The sequence below is a fragment of the Pagrus pagrus genome, assembly GCF_965226575.1.
Source record: "Pagrus pagrus genome assembly, chromosome: 16".
NCBI lineage: Eukaryota > Metazoa > Chordata > Actinopteri > Spariformes > Sparidae > Pagrus > Pagrus pagrus.
The window spans coordinates 8,403,672-8,420,383 of record NC_140200.1 but is presented as its reverse complement, the minus strand read 5'-3'; the positions used below and the strand labels follow the sequence as shown (position 1 = coordinate 8,420,383).

The following is a 16,712-nucleotide window of genomic DNA, read 5'->3' as shown; positions in this document are numbered from 1 at the left end:
TGTCATGAGTGCTATTCTTGGAAAAACCACTGACCTTCACAAGAATGATAACCATGTAGATGATGATTGTGCTGATGACGATTGCGGTGAATGTTGAGTTTGACCTCCATGCCAACACTGTTCTGCTTTATGAGTGAGAAAAAAAATTATAATGGTGACGTGTTATTAATGTGAAAGAGGAGGTGCAATAAAGTTTCTTATTTCCTCTCTGCACAACTTTGAGGAAATAATTTCAGCTCATGAGGTCAAGAGAACATGAACATGAGAGCCTGCACAAAAGACATGTACAACTTTCAATCCCACCTATGATCTTGGGTTGTGAATGTCTAAACCATAAACCATTTGTCAAAGGTCATGCCCTATGGTTAGAGACCAACCCATCTGAGCCCACACTCTACACTTCTCGCACAAACACCCGCACCCAAGGGTGACATCATTTTTTCCTACTATCTTTGTACCACAAAAAAACTTATCGCCTTTCTACCACAAAAGGGAAAGCAATGACATGTTTGTACCCCTTTGTGTGCTTGTATTTGTGCATTTGCAAGCATGTCTACGTGCACATGTTTATCTTTGACCTGGTGTTTGCATATCTTGTGTGCAGGTGTATGCATGTATGGTTTTTGACACATTAAGTTGTGCTGATCTCATCATCAGTCGATTCGATGAAAGAGAAGAAGGTGAAAATGTCAGTAATCTGATACCAGTGATGCAGGTGAAGTATACACTTGCACATCTGCACGGTGAAATGAAATATGAGGTTTGGCGTGTCTCCCCAATCTAAAAATAGAGCAGAATAAAGAAAGGCGTCTGCCTAGGTAATTGTAAAGACCTTTTCACAACGAATGGCTCATATTGCAACTGTCAGTTTGACGAGGAGCAACTTTAATTGGCAGAGGTTAGTAAAAACAAGAAGGTGGTCAGTCATATCAGGAGGGGATCGTCGTGGAATTTATTGTTTATTCTGTGCAAAGTTGTACCTTTGGTTAGGCTTGTGCACTGCGCGTGCATCTCTGAGTGGGTGGAGGTTTCCCCTCTAAAAATTCCACTTCCTGCGTTTTGAAGTTGTACATCTACATGTCAAAATAAACAACTGCACATGCTCACATGGAACACATGCACACAGCACAAGTATGCAGACACAAACAAGATCTCTTTGGGGTCACACAGGTGACACAGAGGGAACTCGTCCTTTGCAAATGTTTCTAGGACATTTTGAAACCAAAGGCAGAAGCAGCACCTGATATGTACTGTAAATGGAACATATTGCCTAAGTGAGAAGTCACGTATGAGACAGTCTCAGCATTAACATTATGATAGTGTTTGCAGTTCTTCTATTGCATTATCCAACAAAACTCCACGCATCATTCACTTTTCCTTGTTTGTTTCCTCCAGAAAACAGAAACAGAGTCAGAGTCAGATTCAGCGTTGAAATGAATACGTGTCTAAGTCACAACAGGGCTGAGGTGTGACTTTTCACACCTCTGCACAGGATCTGAGCATTTATTTCCTGAGGATGCCTTTTAAAGAATTTGGTCAAATCTGTGCTGCCAATGTGGCCACAGAGTTCGCGGAAAGTCTGATCAATGAATCAGCGAGAAGGATTTCTGAGAGAATTATTGTTGGGCTGATTAGTCGGAGTAAACAGATGGACGGACAGATTGCTAGAAGAATGAGCGGCTCAGCGGATGGGCGCTTTGTTTATTAAATGATGCAGAAATTACATTATTGAATGACAGATAAACTTTGCATTTATCATATTTTCTCTGTGGTTTGATTATATTTAACTCTAGGAGATGCACAACATGTTTTTTTAGCAAACGGATGTCAGTGTTATCTACAGAATCAAGTGAAAGCAAAGGATTGCAGATCTGTCAACAACAGCATGTAAATCTGAAAACAGATTAATCTGGGTGTAATTGTAGAAGACAAAGCCTAAATGCAAGTGGGTGAGGGGTGAAGTCCGGCCCAAAAGTTGGCAGTGGGTATGAGGTAATGCTTTACATAATTTGCCAAGGGCACCAGGCATCATGGGAAGAGTCTTTCACAGGAACTCACCCCCGGGGAAAATGCAAAACCTTCACCCTTGGCAGTCTTTGACAGGTGGTCCAAACAACTAAAGTCAACTGAGAACCATGTGTGAGGTCCTGAAAGTGGCACATTTTCAAATTAAAATGCTCTTTTATGTATGATCAGTACACCACATATTCATTTAGCAAGTATGTGTGATAAATATTCTTTAAAAACAATGTTTTCCTGAGTAAGTATTGCTAGTTTTTAAATGTACTGCAAGCGATAATACAGTATTGTAAAATTCCTCTGTATGTTTATATACATTCAATACCAATTACTAGCAATCAGTCAACATGTGGGTTTACTGAACCACATAGCCATAGAGGATCACATTCACTACCTATTTGACTTGGGATCAACCCTCCCCCAACGCAAGCCTTTACACACACACTCTCTCAAACACGCACAGACAATTAACAATACACATGTCTGGTCTTCCCAACGCTAGATTTGAAAGCCTGGTGGGATGATATCTCAAGCCCAGGGGCCGTCATTAAAAATCATTCAAATGAACCAACCTGTGCACACAATGCTTTGCAAAGGGGGCAGCCATCACAATACCTGGCCTTAACCTGTCCAATCGCGCCCATGCAAATATCCTCAGCTAAGAGTGAATGGGAGTCAGGCTTCCTGCTATAGGGGGATTTGCATAACCTAGCTCCCTTCCTTCAATTTGGTTTCAGATAACAAAATGTTGTTTTTAATATTACCCTCTAGGGAAAAGACACATTAAGGGCTTGTGCAGAAAAAAGCTAAAGACACATACTTACAGATATACTTAACATCTTGCACACACAAAAATCAAAGTGGAGATGAATTTCTCTTCACATATTTGTTTATACTATCTGTGAAGTAAGATTCAGCTTTCTTTTGACCACTCTGTGTTAATAATGGTGTTGACACTATATTTTTGGCGTCTTTTGGTATTTTTGGTGCTTTAATTCTCTTACCGACCCACTTCTCTTTCTATATGGGGCATCTTGTATTGGAATCTTGCACGATAGCTGCAGTACAATAAAAAATTGATTTGAATAGATTAGAAGTGGCACCTCCTCGAGGCAAAAAATTACTGGAACAGTGCTCGTGTACACAGATGTGTATGGGATTTGAAGCCTACAGGTTATTGCAACCTGATAACAAAGCAATATATTATAGCAGGCCTGGAGGTAAATGTAGTGGCACTAAAAGTTACGGTAACATAGCTTCAATGTCACACATTCATGATGAATGATAACGCACACATAACACGTTTTAGAAATAACTTTCCTTGTCCAGTCCTTTAAGTCTTGATATTTCTCGAAGATCTTCACTTCACTGAGCACTCACTGTTGAATCAAATAGTGAAATTTGCAGTCCATGGTCATGTGTGTATGTGTGCAGCCCTTTATCAGGCCACTATTATGATGACTGCCCTGGGACAAAAGGCTGGTCTGGGGTGATGGTAATTACAAGTGACCAGGACAATACGGTCGCGTATGGAGGAACTAATACAATGAGAAGACACAAAATACAAATAAAGCATTAACCCCCCCTCCTCCTCCCTGAAGTGAATGGCTGAGTGGACAGTTCTGGCGCAAGGAGGATGGAGAACTCAACCAAAACAAAATAATCATAATACATGGTGGCCATTCGCTTTAATACAGACTAATGCAGAAGAAGAAGTTATGCAATACAGCTAAGTGAAGCATTATTATTAGTCATCTGTGACACAGGGTTGCTGGAAAAACAGGCTGAACTTGTTCCTAATACAAATGTGGATTAATTTTGAATAAATGCAAAGACATCATCAGCAAGCTGCTGTTTAAGAAACTCAAAAAGGCAACTTTAGGAATAACATGGATGACACATTGGCAGCCATGTGTGCTTTATAGGCAGCTGTCACTTGAGTTATGTGCAATAGACTCCCACAACAAAACAAGAAGCTGAAACACTGGATTTCTTTAACTTTCTTTGTCTGGGCGAGCACAAAAGCTCATTTTTTATCGCTGGAGGATAAGACCAAGGTCTTGCATGTTTTATCACAGAGGAACATCTGTTTTTATAACAGCAGTCAGGTATTAAGCCGAGCACCGAAAGCATGGGAACTTCGCTTTCCTCGCATGCCACAAGCCCATTCCGCAATTGTTTACTTCGTCCAGGCTCATTAGTTTCCTTCTGCTTTTCAACAGAGGAGAAGTAACTCAGAAAATTGTTGACAGAGAGCGTCTAGCGCGGACAGAGCAGCAAAACGCGCCTTTGACAAGTGTAATGAGTAATGCTCTGTTGCCTTCACTGACGCCTCGTAAATCCCACACATCTACTTGTCTCTCAGTAGCCCTGTACAGAATAGTCCTTGAGGCACCATCATTATCCCACTGACGCTTAAAATTCAACAACTTTGAATTGTTTGAGTATATTACAGCGACATCTTCATGATCATTGACTTCGTATTATTCAATCACGTGGCGAGCGGCCTATGGTTTAGAAAGCACAGCATAAAAGGCCTAAACGCATACGTTTTCAGGAAGAACAAAACGTCTCTAATGATTTGAATCACTTCTGTCGCCATTAAAACAAACAGTCTGACTTTTCCCCGTGTTATTGCAGACCATGAGTGCCAAACGTCGGACGGCAGCGAAGTACACTCCATTTCGCACATGCGCAGTCGGCCGCACGCGCTCTCAGGAGCGCCAAATTCACCGGGATGCGAAGGAGGGGAGGAGCGCCAGCAGCAGCAGAGCGGCCGCTGCGTTTAAATTAATGTCAACCTGCCTCCTCGCCGGGAGAACAAACCCAGCGCAGATAGCGAAAGTACCGTGCTCAGCGCAACCCTGCGAGCCGCTCCGCACACATTAACATGACTCGGCGGCCGAGAAACAGGTGAGTTAAAACAGACGACAACACTCTTTTAATTTGCATTCTCTCCAACTTTTCCCCTTTTTTCCCTCTATTTAGCTAGTAACCGTTTTTCCACTCATGTTAGCCAGCACACGGCGCGAGTCGTAGGGTTAAAGGGTGTATTTTAATGACAGAGTTTGTGCTTTATTTATTTCATCCTTTCTTCAGTCGTGCTTGCTCTTGTTGCTGGTGAGCCGTTGTGTTTTCTCGGCCGTTAAAGCCGAGTGCTGCTGTGGGGTGTCTCGCGCGCGCCCATGACAGGTGGTGGTCATCTGGCATGTGCGCTCCTCGCGCCGCTGTCAGTGGAGAGAGGGGTCTCTCTCTCTCTCTCGCTCTGTGTGTGTGTGTGTGTGTGTGTGTGTGTGTGTGTGTGTGTGTGTGTGTGTGTGTCGCTCTCTCACGCACACACACATGCATGAACAACTTTAGGCGGGTGGTCGCGGGCGCGTGTCACACCGTGCACAAGATGGTGCGTGGACACTGGTTTTAATAGGCGCTTATAATAAATACAAAATCAAACACAATGCAGCATGGCGCCCGTGTATCTCTGTCTGAACACACTCTTAGTCTTGAATGCATCGCAACAAAACAATTTAATGTCCTACATTGGCTTTTTATGTATTTATACTTTATCGCGCTTTTCCGATGAAAACAGACAAATATTTCCACGTTCACGTTTTTTACTTGCGAACTGGACTTTATCCCGCTGTTTAACTGGGAAAATGTTCTTTTTCTTAACATTGCCGCAGCATCTGCTCATTGTTATTTCGGAAACTGCGCTTTTACAGCCTCCCCCGTGAGCGCTTGTCTTGGGAAGAAGCTGCATTTCTTTTTTCTTTCCCTTTTTTTTTTTTTTTGGTATTTCCTTTGTTTTGTTAAAGGATTCGCCGCAAACTGTAGCTTCCCTCACTCTCACCAGCGTACCACTTTCTTTATGGGCATCGATCGGCACCAGCTGTCCCTGAAAACGCATCTGACTCACTTTCAGCTTGCGTGACAAGTTTTTACTCGAGTTTGACCGATAGTTTCAATAGTTATTATTTCCTATTTTATATGTAAGAGAGTGCGACACCAGTTCACACACAAAACCACGCTGCTGATTGAGATAAGAGCAATGGTAATGATTAATGTTTTATCATGTACTTTTCAGTTGATTCATCATTCTCGAGATGAGTTGAGCCTGCGGTATTCATTGTAATATGTTGACTTGTTTGTGCACATGCGGATCTGTATATCTAACTGGTTATTTCCTTTATTTATGAAAGAGAGCTGGTTGATTGTTAAAATGGAAAAAAAAAGAGCCTGACTGCTATATATCCGTTTTCTTTATTTTTATGTGTAGTCAGTGTTGTTAATCAGTTATGTAAATGGACTAAAATAGGGAAGGTAATTTGCTTTAAATATCCTCTTGTAGAAGCACACACCTCTCAGTGGGGTTCCTGTTCACCTGTTGCACTGTATGACAAGTACCCTACCTAGCTTCCACGTTGTCCATGTTCTACATTGTGATTGGTTAACCACCCCTCTGTGTCTATGTGTGTGTGCTTGTGCATGCACGGCTGTACTGTACAATGCCACTGCAGGTCTGAACACGCCAGGGTCACGAAATTATGATCGCATGCGCCAATCCCAGTATCTGTGGAAACCAACAACATTGGAACCTGTTCATCCATCCGTCCCCCCTCCCTCCCTCTTGCTTGTTCTTCATCATCTTCTCTCTCTCTCTTTCGCTCTCTCTCTCTCTTTCTTTCTGCCCTTGTGGGTGTCTTGGCTAAACGCCTGCACCCAAACCTTCAAGAATGACTGGTTCTGTCTGTGTTGACACCTGATGAGTTAAAGAGTGGGCTGAGTTCTTTATGCGCTCTGTAAAGAACGATTAGGGAGTAGTTTGGAAATGGACTGGTGCTTATTGTGCTATTATTTACCTTGCTATTATCTTACACTGTTTTTCAGACAGCCTCCACTTGTTATTAAATTTCTCTCTCTCTCTCTGTTTCGCTCTGTTTGCAGTGTTTACAGTAGTGAGGAGGATGAGGAGGAGACCGAGATGTATGAACATGATTATGATGGATCACTTGCCAAGACAGGGAAACGCCACCTTGGCAAAACACGCTGGACACGAGAAGAGGTACACACAGACACTTGGCAGAATCACTTCTGAGTAACCTGGGAACATGCTGGAGATGCTGCTCGTTGCATAGGCATACAGTATATTATGTGTCAGACAAACTGAAATATGCATTCTCTTTTTTTTCAGGATGAGAAGTTGAAGAAACTCGTTGAGCTTAATGGATCAGAAGACTGGAAACTCATTGCAAGCTTACTATCTGTAAGTAATAGGTCTGTGCATACACACAGAGACAGGAGCAAACATTAGCAACATTTGTCAATATAGTCTTGCAAAGTGGGAACAAACCAAGACAGTTTTCTTTCATTTCTGGTATTGAAATGATTTCTTTCTGTCCTCCTAGAATCGTACAGATGTGCAGTGCCAACACAGGTGGCAGAAAGTTCTAAACCCAGAACTTATCAAAGGCCCATGGACCAAAGAGGAAGACCAGAGGGTAAGAAAACAGCCTTTAAGGACCTTAATGAACACTGGACTTAAAACCATATTTGCCCAACACAGTAAAACCTCCACATGGCAATGCAAAATCAACGTGATCAATAGCAGTTTAATAATAATCTGCATAAAGATGCTTCAGTCCTACAAAGGCATCAGTCATGACCTTTGACCTATTAGTGCTGTGTTGCATTTCGAAATTGTAACATAGTTGGATACCACTCACAGGAAACAGGCAATAAAAAAAAAAAAACCCAATTACTTTATGTTCCTGTGTGATTAAAGCAACCATTCTGTAGCAACTCCTTGGCTGCTGTTGCACATTTTTAGTTTCCCAAAAAGTTTGCTGTTACTCAACAAGCACCGTGTTTGGTGCCTTAAAACTTGTTAGGCATTTATTGAACTAGTCCAAAGGAGTTATATTTCCACCCAGATGCCACTGTAATGATTAGCAGAGTGGCTAACGTTCCACTGGAAACTCCCTCGCTGCTCACCACCAGGTGTTCTCAATCACCTCCTTAAGTAGAAAGATAAAGAAAGAGAGAAGGAGGAAGGAGATGTTCAATGACATAATGTAAAAGTTTCTGAGATTTTTCTGGGTGACTAACAAGCATTTTTATTGTCATTTTCTCTTTTCTACCTCTCATATACCTGCTCTTTTTTCTTATTCTGTACCCCTTTACTTCTCCCTCTCCTCCCTGTTATTGCTCCTTCCTTCCTCTTTCCTCATGTCCCTCCACAATCACTTACTTCTTCCTTTTCAACGTTCTTCCTCCTCCCCTCTCCTCTTTCCTCTTTCTCTCTCGCCCTCCCTACACACACAAACACACATCCAACCCCAGGTGATAGAGCTGGTCCAGAAGTATGGAGCCAAGCGCTGGTCAGTGATCGCAAAGCACCTGAAGGGGCGCATAGGCAAGCAGTGCCGTGAGCGCTGGCACAACCACCTGAACCCAGAGGTGAAGAAGACGTCGTGGACAGAGGAGGAGGACCGGATCATCTACCAGGCGCACGAGAAACTTGGCAACCGCTGGGCCGAAATCGCTAAGCTGCTCCCTGGCAGGTAAGGTGGAGAATGGAGTGGTGAAAAAAGAGAAGCTAAGATGAATCACTGAATTCTTGTTGGCTGGCTGCGCAATGCTGCGGTTGAGAGGGTGAAACAGAGGGTAGTGCGCTAAAGGGGGGATGAAAAGAGAGGAAACAAATGAGAAAAAGGATTAAGTGAGCACACAGAACACAAAAAAAGACACTAAATTGGGCGCAAAATTGGTTTAAAGATAATTTCAGGATATGGTGGTCTTAAGACAGAAAGTCTTGTGAGAAGAAACAATAGTGTTGTCTGGACATGATTGTAATCGCTCTGTACTGATAACCTGATCAACTTTGTCTGTATCTATGTGTAACAGACTCTGTGTGCCTGTATTGATAGTGCCATCAAGTGCCACTAGACTCCAGGATGTTTTATCATTTGTTTTGTAATGAATACCTTGTAAGCTAATATGTGTTATCCATGATCCAGGACTGACAACGCTATAAAGAACCACTGGAACTCCACCATGAGGCGAAAGGTGGAACAGGAAGGCTATCTCCAGACCGCGTCAAAGAACAACAGCCCCTCCCTCTCCATCGGCCATGGCTACGTCAAGACCAACAGTAACATCATGGGTTTCCAACACCACTCGCCCAGTCATGCACAGCTGCCACTCAACTACGCCTACATCACCGACACACACCGAGTGAGTGGGCTTTAAACACAAACTTGGGATGCTGGCAGGAGAACGATGATGAATGATACTGATTGTGTAGCTGCAGGTGATTCATTGTTTGATGTGGACATGTGTCTGATTGGCTGTGCAGGTACCATTCCCCATGGCGTTCAGTTTGAACATCCTGAACATTCCCCAGCATGGAACCGCTGCTATACAGGTAAGAACAGCAAGAAAACACTGATTACAATAGTGAGGAAACATGTTTGAAATGGGGCTAAAATCTCCTGCTCTTTTTCTTAGAGACACTATAGTGAGGAGGACCCTGAAAAGGAGAGGAGGGTGAAAGAGATCGAAATGCAGCTCATGTCAACAGAAGATGAGCTGAGAGGCCAGCCGTCACGACCAGTGAGTCTTGTGCAAGTGTGACAGCACGATTTATGTGCATGTGTGTTTGAGCCAGGCTTTGAGAACAGTGGTTGGATTTGTGTGTTTGTGTGAATAAGCAGGAGGAAACATCTGGGGGGTCTGTTTCTGCAAAAGTGATGAAATAGGACCTTCTTCTTAACATACTCGTGTGTGTGCATGACCCCTTGTGCAACCCTCTCCTCAACACTGCTGTCACTCTTTACATTAGAGTTCCCTTTCTTCTTCTCTTTTTCTCATTTGTTGTTTTTTTACACCTCTTCCCTTATTGTCAGGCTTGCATTTTCTCTCTTGTGCTTGTTTGACACTTTTTTTTTACACTCCATATTTTAAGATGATTATTATTTGACTGTTATTTCAAGCCCTCACCCTTTTTGTCCTTTTCTCCACCCAGATTAATATGCCCTATTCAAGCTGGGCCAGCCACAGCCCTTTGACCAGCAGCTCAGAGGGTGTGCCAATGTTATTACCTCATCACCAGGCGGCCGCCCCCGCCCTGCCTCTCGACCAGAGCTGCCTACCTGAGGAGAGCGCCTCCGCAACACGTGCCCACAACAATCACAGCCGCCACAACAACAACAACAACAACAACAGCCATCACAGCAGTTCGACGTTCTCAAATACTATTCCAGAGTTTATGGATTCTGTCATTGATTCAGTAAGTGTCTGCATTTAGTCATTTTTTGGTATGTGTTACGGTTACTAGATGTAAAAAAAAAAAAAAAGATAGTGTAGCAATGAGCAACATAGACTTTACCTGGTAGTGGGCCTTTACCCATATTTTCCCGCCCTTTCCCCAGAGCCTCTCCTCAGTGGATGAGGCCACTACCAGTGGCGTTCTCAGAACAGACAGGGTCTTGCCCAATCAGGGCTCAAGAACAGCTCAAGGAGCATGGGCTGGTTTCATCTGCTCAACTCCGAACAAGCCTTCACCAGGCAGAAACCTTCCCTTTTCACCCTCACAGGTAGTTAAAGTAGCTGCGTGTGAATCAGAATCCATCCAATCACCAACCTGCCGCCTGATCATATCAACAATCATTTAGAGTTAGTCTTTCTGCTGTTGATTCCATCTTTTTTCGTTTCATTTCAATCATCTCATCTTTAACTCGTTTTTCGAAGCATCGATTTCACCATAACTCTCCATTCCTGTAGTTTCGACCAAGTGTGCTCCCATGATCTGCCAGATTATTACCGCTTTAAAATTAACCTGTCAAGCTACTTTGATTGATTGGTTTCCTTCCTTCTGTTTCACAGTTTCTCAACCAGTCAATGAGTTCAGAACACTCCGACAGCGACAGTTTACCACTGAGCTCGCCTGTGGACTCCAAGCCTCTGATCGACCACACTCTCAGGCCCCATAAGGAAAATGAAATGTGAGTGGAGCTGTCGCTAATGTGTTTAATGTGTAGTTATGCATGATTTGCTACAAATTAGGCTTTACGAACAGTCGTCTCTCTTTCTCTCTCTCAGGTTCAGGACTCCAAACATTCGTCGTTCAATCATGGAGTCATCTCCTTGCACACCCACACCTTTCAGGTCAACCCTGGCCCTCCAGGAGGCCAAGTATGGTCCGATGCTGGAGTCCATCAAGCAGGAGCCGATGGAGTGTGCCATCGATCAGCCTCCTCTGAAAAAGATAAAACAAGAGGTACTTTCCACTCAAAATAAGCATGTACACATATGCAAAAGAAACAAGTAGACACATTGAAGGCTGAAGTTTTACTTTATATGGTGAGAAAGCAAAGATGAGAAGTGGAGCATACTTTCAGTTTGCAGTTGTGGTAAATGATTAGAGTGTGTTTCAGTTTTGCAACACACTCGTGTTGGGATTAATGAAAGTCATTGAAGTCAAGGAAGATACGTGACCATGATGTGTTTTTTGGTCCTAGGTGGAGTCCCCATGTGAGAGGAGCCCGTGTATGCAGTGGGAAGGACAAGACCTTCACACACAGCTCTTCTCCCCCAACGGCCCCGCGCAGGAAGTACCTGTAAGTTCATGTCTTGTAATGTGAATTCAAAGCTTAATCATAACCTGAATTAACAATTTACCTCAGAGTATATGAAAGACCCCCTCTCTCCTAGATCCATGTGGTATTGTCCTCTGAGTGCTGTTGCAGAATGTTATGTAAATCAGCTCGATTTCTCTAAAGATGTGTTTTCTATATTTTCCTTCAGGACCTACTTACGAGCTCATTATTGAGTGAAGATGGACACAAAGCCTACCACCTCCCTCGCAGAGGCATGGGCAGCCCACTACAGGTATGTATACGTTTGTTTGCGTTCATGTATTGTTTTATGTTTAAAAAACGATGCTAAAATTGATTTCATTGCACGATTAAAAACTCATCATCCTCTCTTCCTGTTGTCGACAGCAGCTTCCATGGGATGAGGTGACCTGCGGGAAGACGGAGGAGCACGTTGTTTTGGCCTCGGAGCAGAGCCACAAGTACATCAACTCTTTCCCTACGAGGACACTGGTCATGTAGACAGAGACACATGTTGATCTGGAAACATCAACAATCCCTGCACTGACGCGGGTTACATATTTGTTGTGGTACAACAGTTGGGAGAGGCTCTATGCCATTGGTGTTTATACACTCACACTTGTTGGATTTCGACCAACCAAAGACTATATACATTTTTTGTTCTGAAAATCTTTTATATAGAATTTGCTTTTGTTTTTTGTTTTTTTTCAGAAACGTACGTTTTACCACTTTTGGTCTTGTCATTGTATTATTATCAATGTTGTATTATAATTGGGAAATGGTGGCTATATAATTTACATTTGGGCTGTATTAATAATTCCGAATTTTGATATTAATATAAAGAACAAGTTGATTAATTTATTTCCTTTTTTATGATGACTTTGTTATTGTTGTTTTTACAATTGGCCAATGGAGCAGTGTTGTTGCAAGTATTTAAGCCCTGTTAGCATTATCATAAATCCAAAGGCATACTAATTACTTCAATACTGACCTCTGTATTTCAGTCATGAAAGTTTTCAGTTTCTTTTTGGTTTTCTTTTCCTTTTTTTTTCTTTCTGGGTACAATGGGTCTACTGAGAATTTCAAGTGTTTGGTCTGTGCCACCTCATGTAAACACTTAACTACTGAACAAGAACAGCTGCGTCTGTTCTTACATTATTATTGAGACTATGAGTTGTCATGCTTTACACCACAGAAGGGGCCAGCCTTATTAGTATTACCCAGTTACCACATTGGCACCTTTATTTCATAAAAAAGTTTTCATTTCAACTTTAATTTAATTCTGGTCTTGTATGGAGAAACAATCGATGAACAAACATTATATCATATATATTGAAATTTAAATATATATATATTATATTTATACATTTAAAAATCTGAACTGAGCTTATATGTTTGAAACCATGAGCATTTCCCAGTAAGAGTCAGACCAAGCTGCACTTGAATTTTATATTCTCCATAAAAAAGTGAGAGTACGAAACACTGATATTTTATACTATGCTACAAACAAAAGCCCAAATGAAACTTTTGTATGTTGTTTTTTTAAAACATTTCTTTGAATAGTTTTGTATTGTTTTTATTCAATCAGCATTTTGTTTTCTTACTAAGACTGCAGTAGACCGTGTCAAACACTTAGCAGACAATCTTTTTATACTTCAGATGCCTTGTTTTTATACTAGCTTTTCAGCAAAAAGTGATTTTATAAAAGCATTTATACATGCCAAGTTTTCATGTTTTTATACTTTTATATACTGCCTAGTAAATAAAGTGTGTTGTTTTTTTTTACATCCTTGTGTTCAGTGTGATTTTGGAAAAAGATGCAATTTGCAAGAAATGGTCACCTTTCAGATTCATACACCAAGCGAATAGAAAGCAGAATATTAACAGAGAAACCGCTAACTTTACCTTTTTGAGTGGCTAGGAGCTCGTTTGTTAGCATGCTAACTACGATAGATACCTTTGCAGAACAACTAACTTCAAAACTTTAAATTCTGGTGATAATTTTAGCTAATTTTGAATGTTTTAAACTAAAATTCTGACATACTGCACCTTTAAAGAACATAACATAATAGTAATAACAATTTAAAAGCTGTTCCTCAGAAGACAATAACCAAATACTTGCGTATATTTGAGCCGTAACTATGCTTTTATTAGTCATAATATTTGTACATGCAGCCTGTAATGGTTTAAGTTACAAGCGTAAACACTGAAGCCACTCTACTGTCTGCAGTAATTCCTGTGTTGAAAGTGAATTTACTCTCTGAAGTCTACAAAGTGTATACTTATCTCTCGTATTCAAATTTTTTGTGAGGACTGTAGTATTCAAATACTCCACCCTGACCTCCCACACACTCAAACCTGCAGATACAAAGGTTTGTTGTCATAAAGTTGAGCTGAGCATATCATAAAACCTTCCCTCCATCTGCCAATAACTAAGCCAGCCGGTGACGGTCATAAGCAAATGTATCCAACCGTTGCCTGTTTTTCTGTGGACAAGGGACCATTTGTGTGAATCCTGCACAGCTACAAAGAGAAAGTTTACTCTGGCGGCTCTCAAAACTGTGAGCACATGTGAATATACTGTGTACAATCAGTGTATAAAACAGCAGAATCCTCCCGCACGTGTATGATCTCCACATTCAGTCTCATGAGGAGACTTGTTTTCCTGTGAGGCCACCAAAGCCAAAGGGGCCCAGACTCAGACCAGGTGCTATATTTACACCCGCTCCCTCCCTCCCGCCCTCCCTCCCCTCCTCCAGCCACCTGCACCCCCACCTCACCCTGATCCACCACAGTGCCCTCAAATATAGATTCCCATCTCAAGTATGAGTCTCGGAGGGACACATAAACAGAAATGACATTCATCACGACGGACACGGCTAACAGGAACTGTGATATTTGAGGCAGGGCCAAACAGAAATAGTTTCCACGGGGGTGGGTGCATGCTTATTGCAGCTTTATGTGACACATATATTCATATATTCACATGTGGTTTTAACTATTGTAACAAAAATGGTGCAAACAGGCGGCAAAGCGACGATAGAGCAGTTCTGATGAGGGTTGTTCGAATTCAGAGGATGGGTTTGAAATTCTCTGTCAGCAATCGTAGTGTGTGTGGTTTTGTGTGTATGTGTGTGAGTCGGTGTGTCATTATGTGTGTGTGTGTGTGTGTGTGTGTGTGTGTGTGTGTATGGGTGGGGGTTGTCTTGTGGAAAGAGGCCAGAGCAAGAAGCAGACTTTCACATTGGGAATTTCACCATCTTCTACTACACCCAAAAGAAAGAAAGAAAGAAAGAAAGAAAAAAAAACAAAACCCAAAGCCCCAAACCCCACGAGATTTACAGACACCTGCTTCCACTGAGTGAGAAGGCAGCTGCCTGTGTGTGTGTGTGTGTGTGTGTGAGTGTGTGTGTGTGGATGGATGGATGGATGGATGGATGGATGGATGGTGGCTTTTTGAAAAAAAACAAAACAAAAAAAAAACAGTAGAGACCCAGATGGATAGACACAACATCATACAGAGTGAATAGTTGGTCATCACAGATCTTTCCTCATTATTACACTCACACAGTCGACTCGAGCATAAAACTTAAGCCCTTAATCAAGTGAACAGTGTAACAGTATATGAGGAAAGTGATTGTGTTATCATCAACAGTGCAATGCAGCAATAGTTTGAGAAAGGCAGCAGGAGAGTGTGATAATGCACAATATCAACAAAACAATCCGCTCACACTGATATTGAATTTTGTCAAGTTCATTTGAGTTCAGACTGAAAAAATTAAGTTTTTTTTTGTTTTTTTTTCCCAAAGAGGCAAACAGACACTAAAATAACAGAAAAGTACATGTTGAGTTCATTACAGTGCATTTAAAATAGCAAAGGTAAGAATTTAATCTGTGAAAAACTACACTGTAAATTGTAAAAGTAGACTCTCCTTCAAAAAAAGGTCACGAAACCAATTACTTCAGAATTACCGAGTAAAGTAGACTATTACATATAAGTTGTACGAGCTGAAAAGCTTTTGCATTGTTAATCTGCTTCATTTGGTCATTTATCTTTTTTCAAAAGTAAGATCCCTCTGTCAGATATTACAGTGTAGTTTCTGCCAAACTGCTGCAGGTCAGTAAATTGAGGCACGGGGGAAGTTAGACGTTAATTAGCTATAAGTCAAAAATGGCAAAATCACGGCATTATTACGTAACGTTGGGGTAATCTTCAGTAAGTTTTGAGGTAGTTATTGTGGTCATTTCAGGGGTGATTTCAAGGAAATTTCAAATAGGCTGCTCGAAACTGTAAAATGAAGTGTTGCCTTAAAAGCAAGTTAAAGGCAAATCTTAGTATTTAAAGACACATTTAAGTTAAGATAAATACTTCATACCTTTTTATTAGGAAAATTAAAAAACCCAATTATCGACATCATGATCGACAGTAACAATCTTGTAAGACCTGGCTGTACGTTCCTCACAGCTGAAGGACGTAAACACGTGCATCTTGTTTACGCTCTAAGTTAGACTACTTCTTGAGTTTTGGTCGGGATGGCTGAGCATGAGCGAAGATAATGAGTAAATCCATCTATTTATTTCAATTATGCATCATTGCAAATATGTTTTAAGCAGTCACACAGCGAGAAAACATAAATCATGTATAGAATAAAAAAATATGGGGGCACGAAGCAGCGTTTCGTGAATCGTTTTTTGGATTTATGATCAAAAATATGACATAGACTGTTGCGTTTTACATATTGTTGTGTGAGAATGTGCAGCCGCTGCATTCGAAGCTTCAAACATCAGGTGAATAGCAGTGCAGCGCTGCAAAATATGTCAAGTCAAGACATGGCCTCTGGACCATGGATGGGTGGAGTGTGCAGCGTGCAACTGGTAAACAACTTCATGCTGAATGCAAACAGGAGGTTCAGATTTTCTAGTCTTTATTGGACGATGTAAAAGCTTCGAGACGACACAGAAAGGTTAAAGGGGAAACATTTTATAAAGTTTCAGATGAGAATGGTACATTGTTTACGAAATCTCCTGCCCCAAGCGTCAAAGCAGAAGTTCACTCTTACTACTACGTTTTTTTTTATTCCA

General features: G+C 41.5%; 1 protein-coding gene across 2 annotated transcripts; it reads left to right on the top strand.

Moving 5' to 3' along the window:
* The first annotated feature begins 4,765 nt into the window (after positions 1-4,765).
* myb (v-myb avian myeloblastosis viral oncogene homolog) lies at positions 4,766-13,415 on the top strand. Of its 2 annotated transcripts, none has more exons than XM_084378425.1 (15): positions 4,766-4,932; positions 6,961-7,078; positions 7,208-7,279; positions 7,422-7,514; positions 8,356-8,576; positions 9,033-9,249; positions 9,371-9,439; positions 9,523-9,627; positions 10,040-10,303; positions 10,446-10,610; positions 10,900-11,018; positions 11,116-11,293; positions 11,535-11,633; positions 11,821-11,904; positions 12,021-13,415. In XM_084378425.1, the coding sequence occupies exons 1-15, from the start codon at positions 4,910-4,912 to the stop codon at positions 12,129-12,131; spliced, it is 1,938 nt and encodes a 645-aa protein (XP_084234551.1). In that variant the 5' UTR covers positions 4,766-4,909; the 3' UTR covers positions 12,132-13,415. The 2 variants fall into 2 exon arrangements, with proteins under 2 accessions (XP_084234551.1, XP_084234550.1); XM_084378424.1 differs by having other exon boundaries at positions 12,018-13,415.
* The last annotated feature ends 3,297 nt before the right edge of the window (positions 13,416-16,712 follow it).

Excerpts from the sequence above, each read along its gene's own strand:
- myb (XM_084378424.1), top strand. The coding sequence starts at position 4,910 with ATGACTCGGCGGCCGAGAAACAG. Across the intron at positions 4,933-6,960 it reads ACTCGGCGGCCGAGAAACAG|TGTTTACAGTAGTGAGGAGG; the intron begins GTGAGTTAAAAC and ends CTCTGTTTGCAG. Across the intron at positions 11,294-11,534 it reads TGAAAAAGATAAAACAAGAG|GTGGAGTCCCCATGTGAGAG; the intron begins GTACTTTCCACT and ends TTTTGGTCCTAG.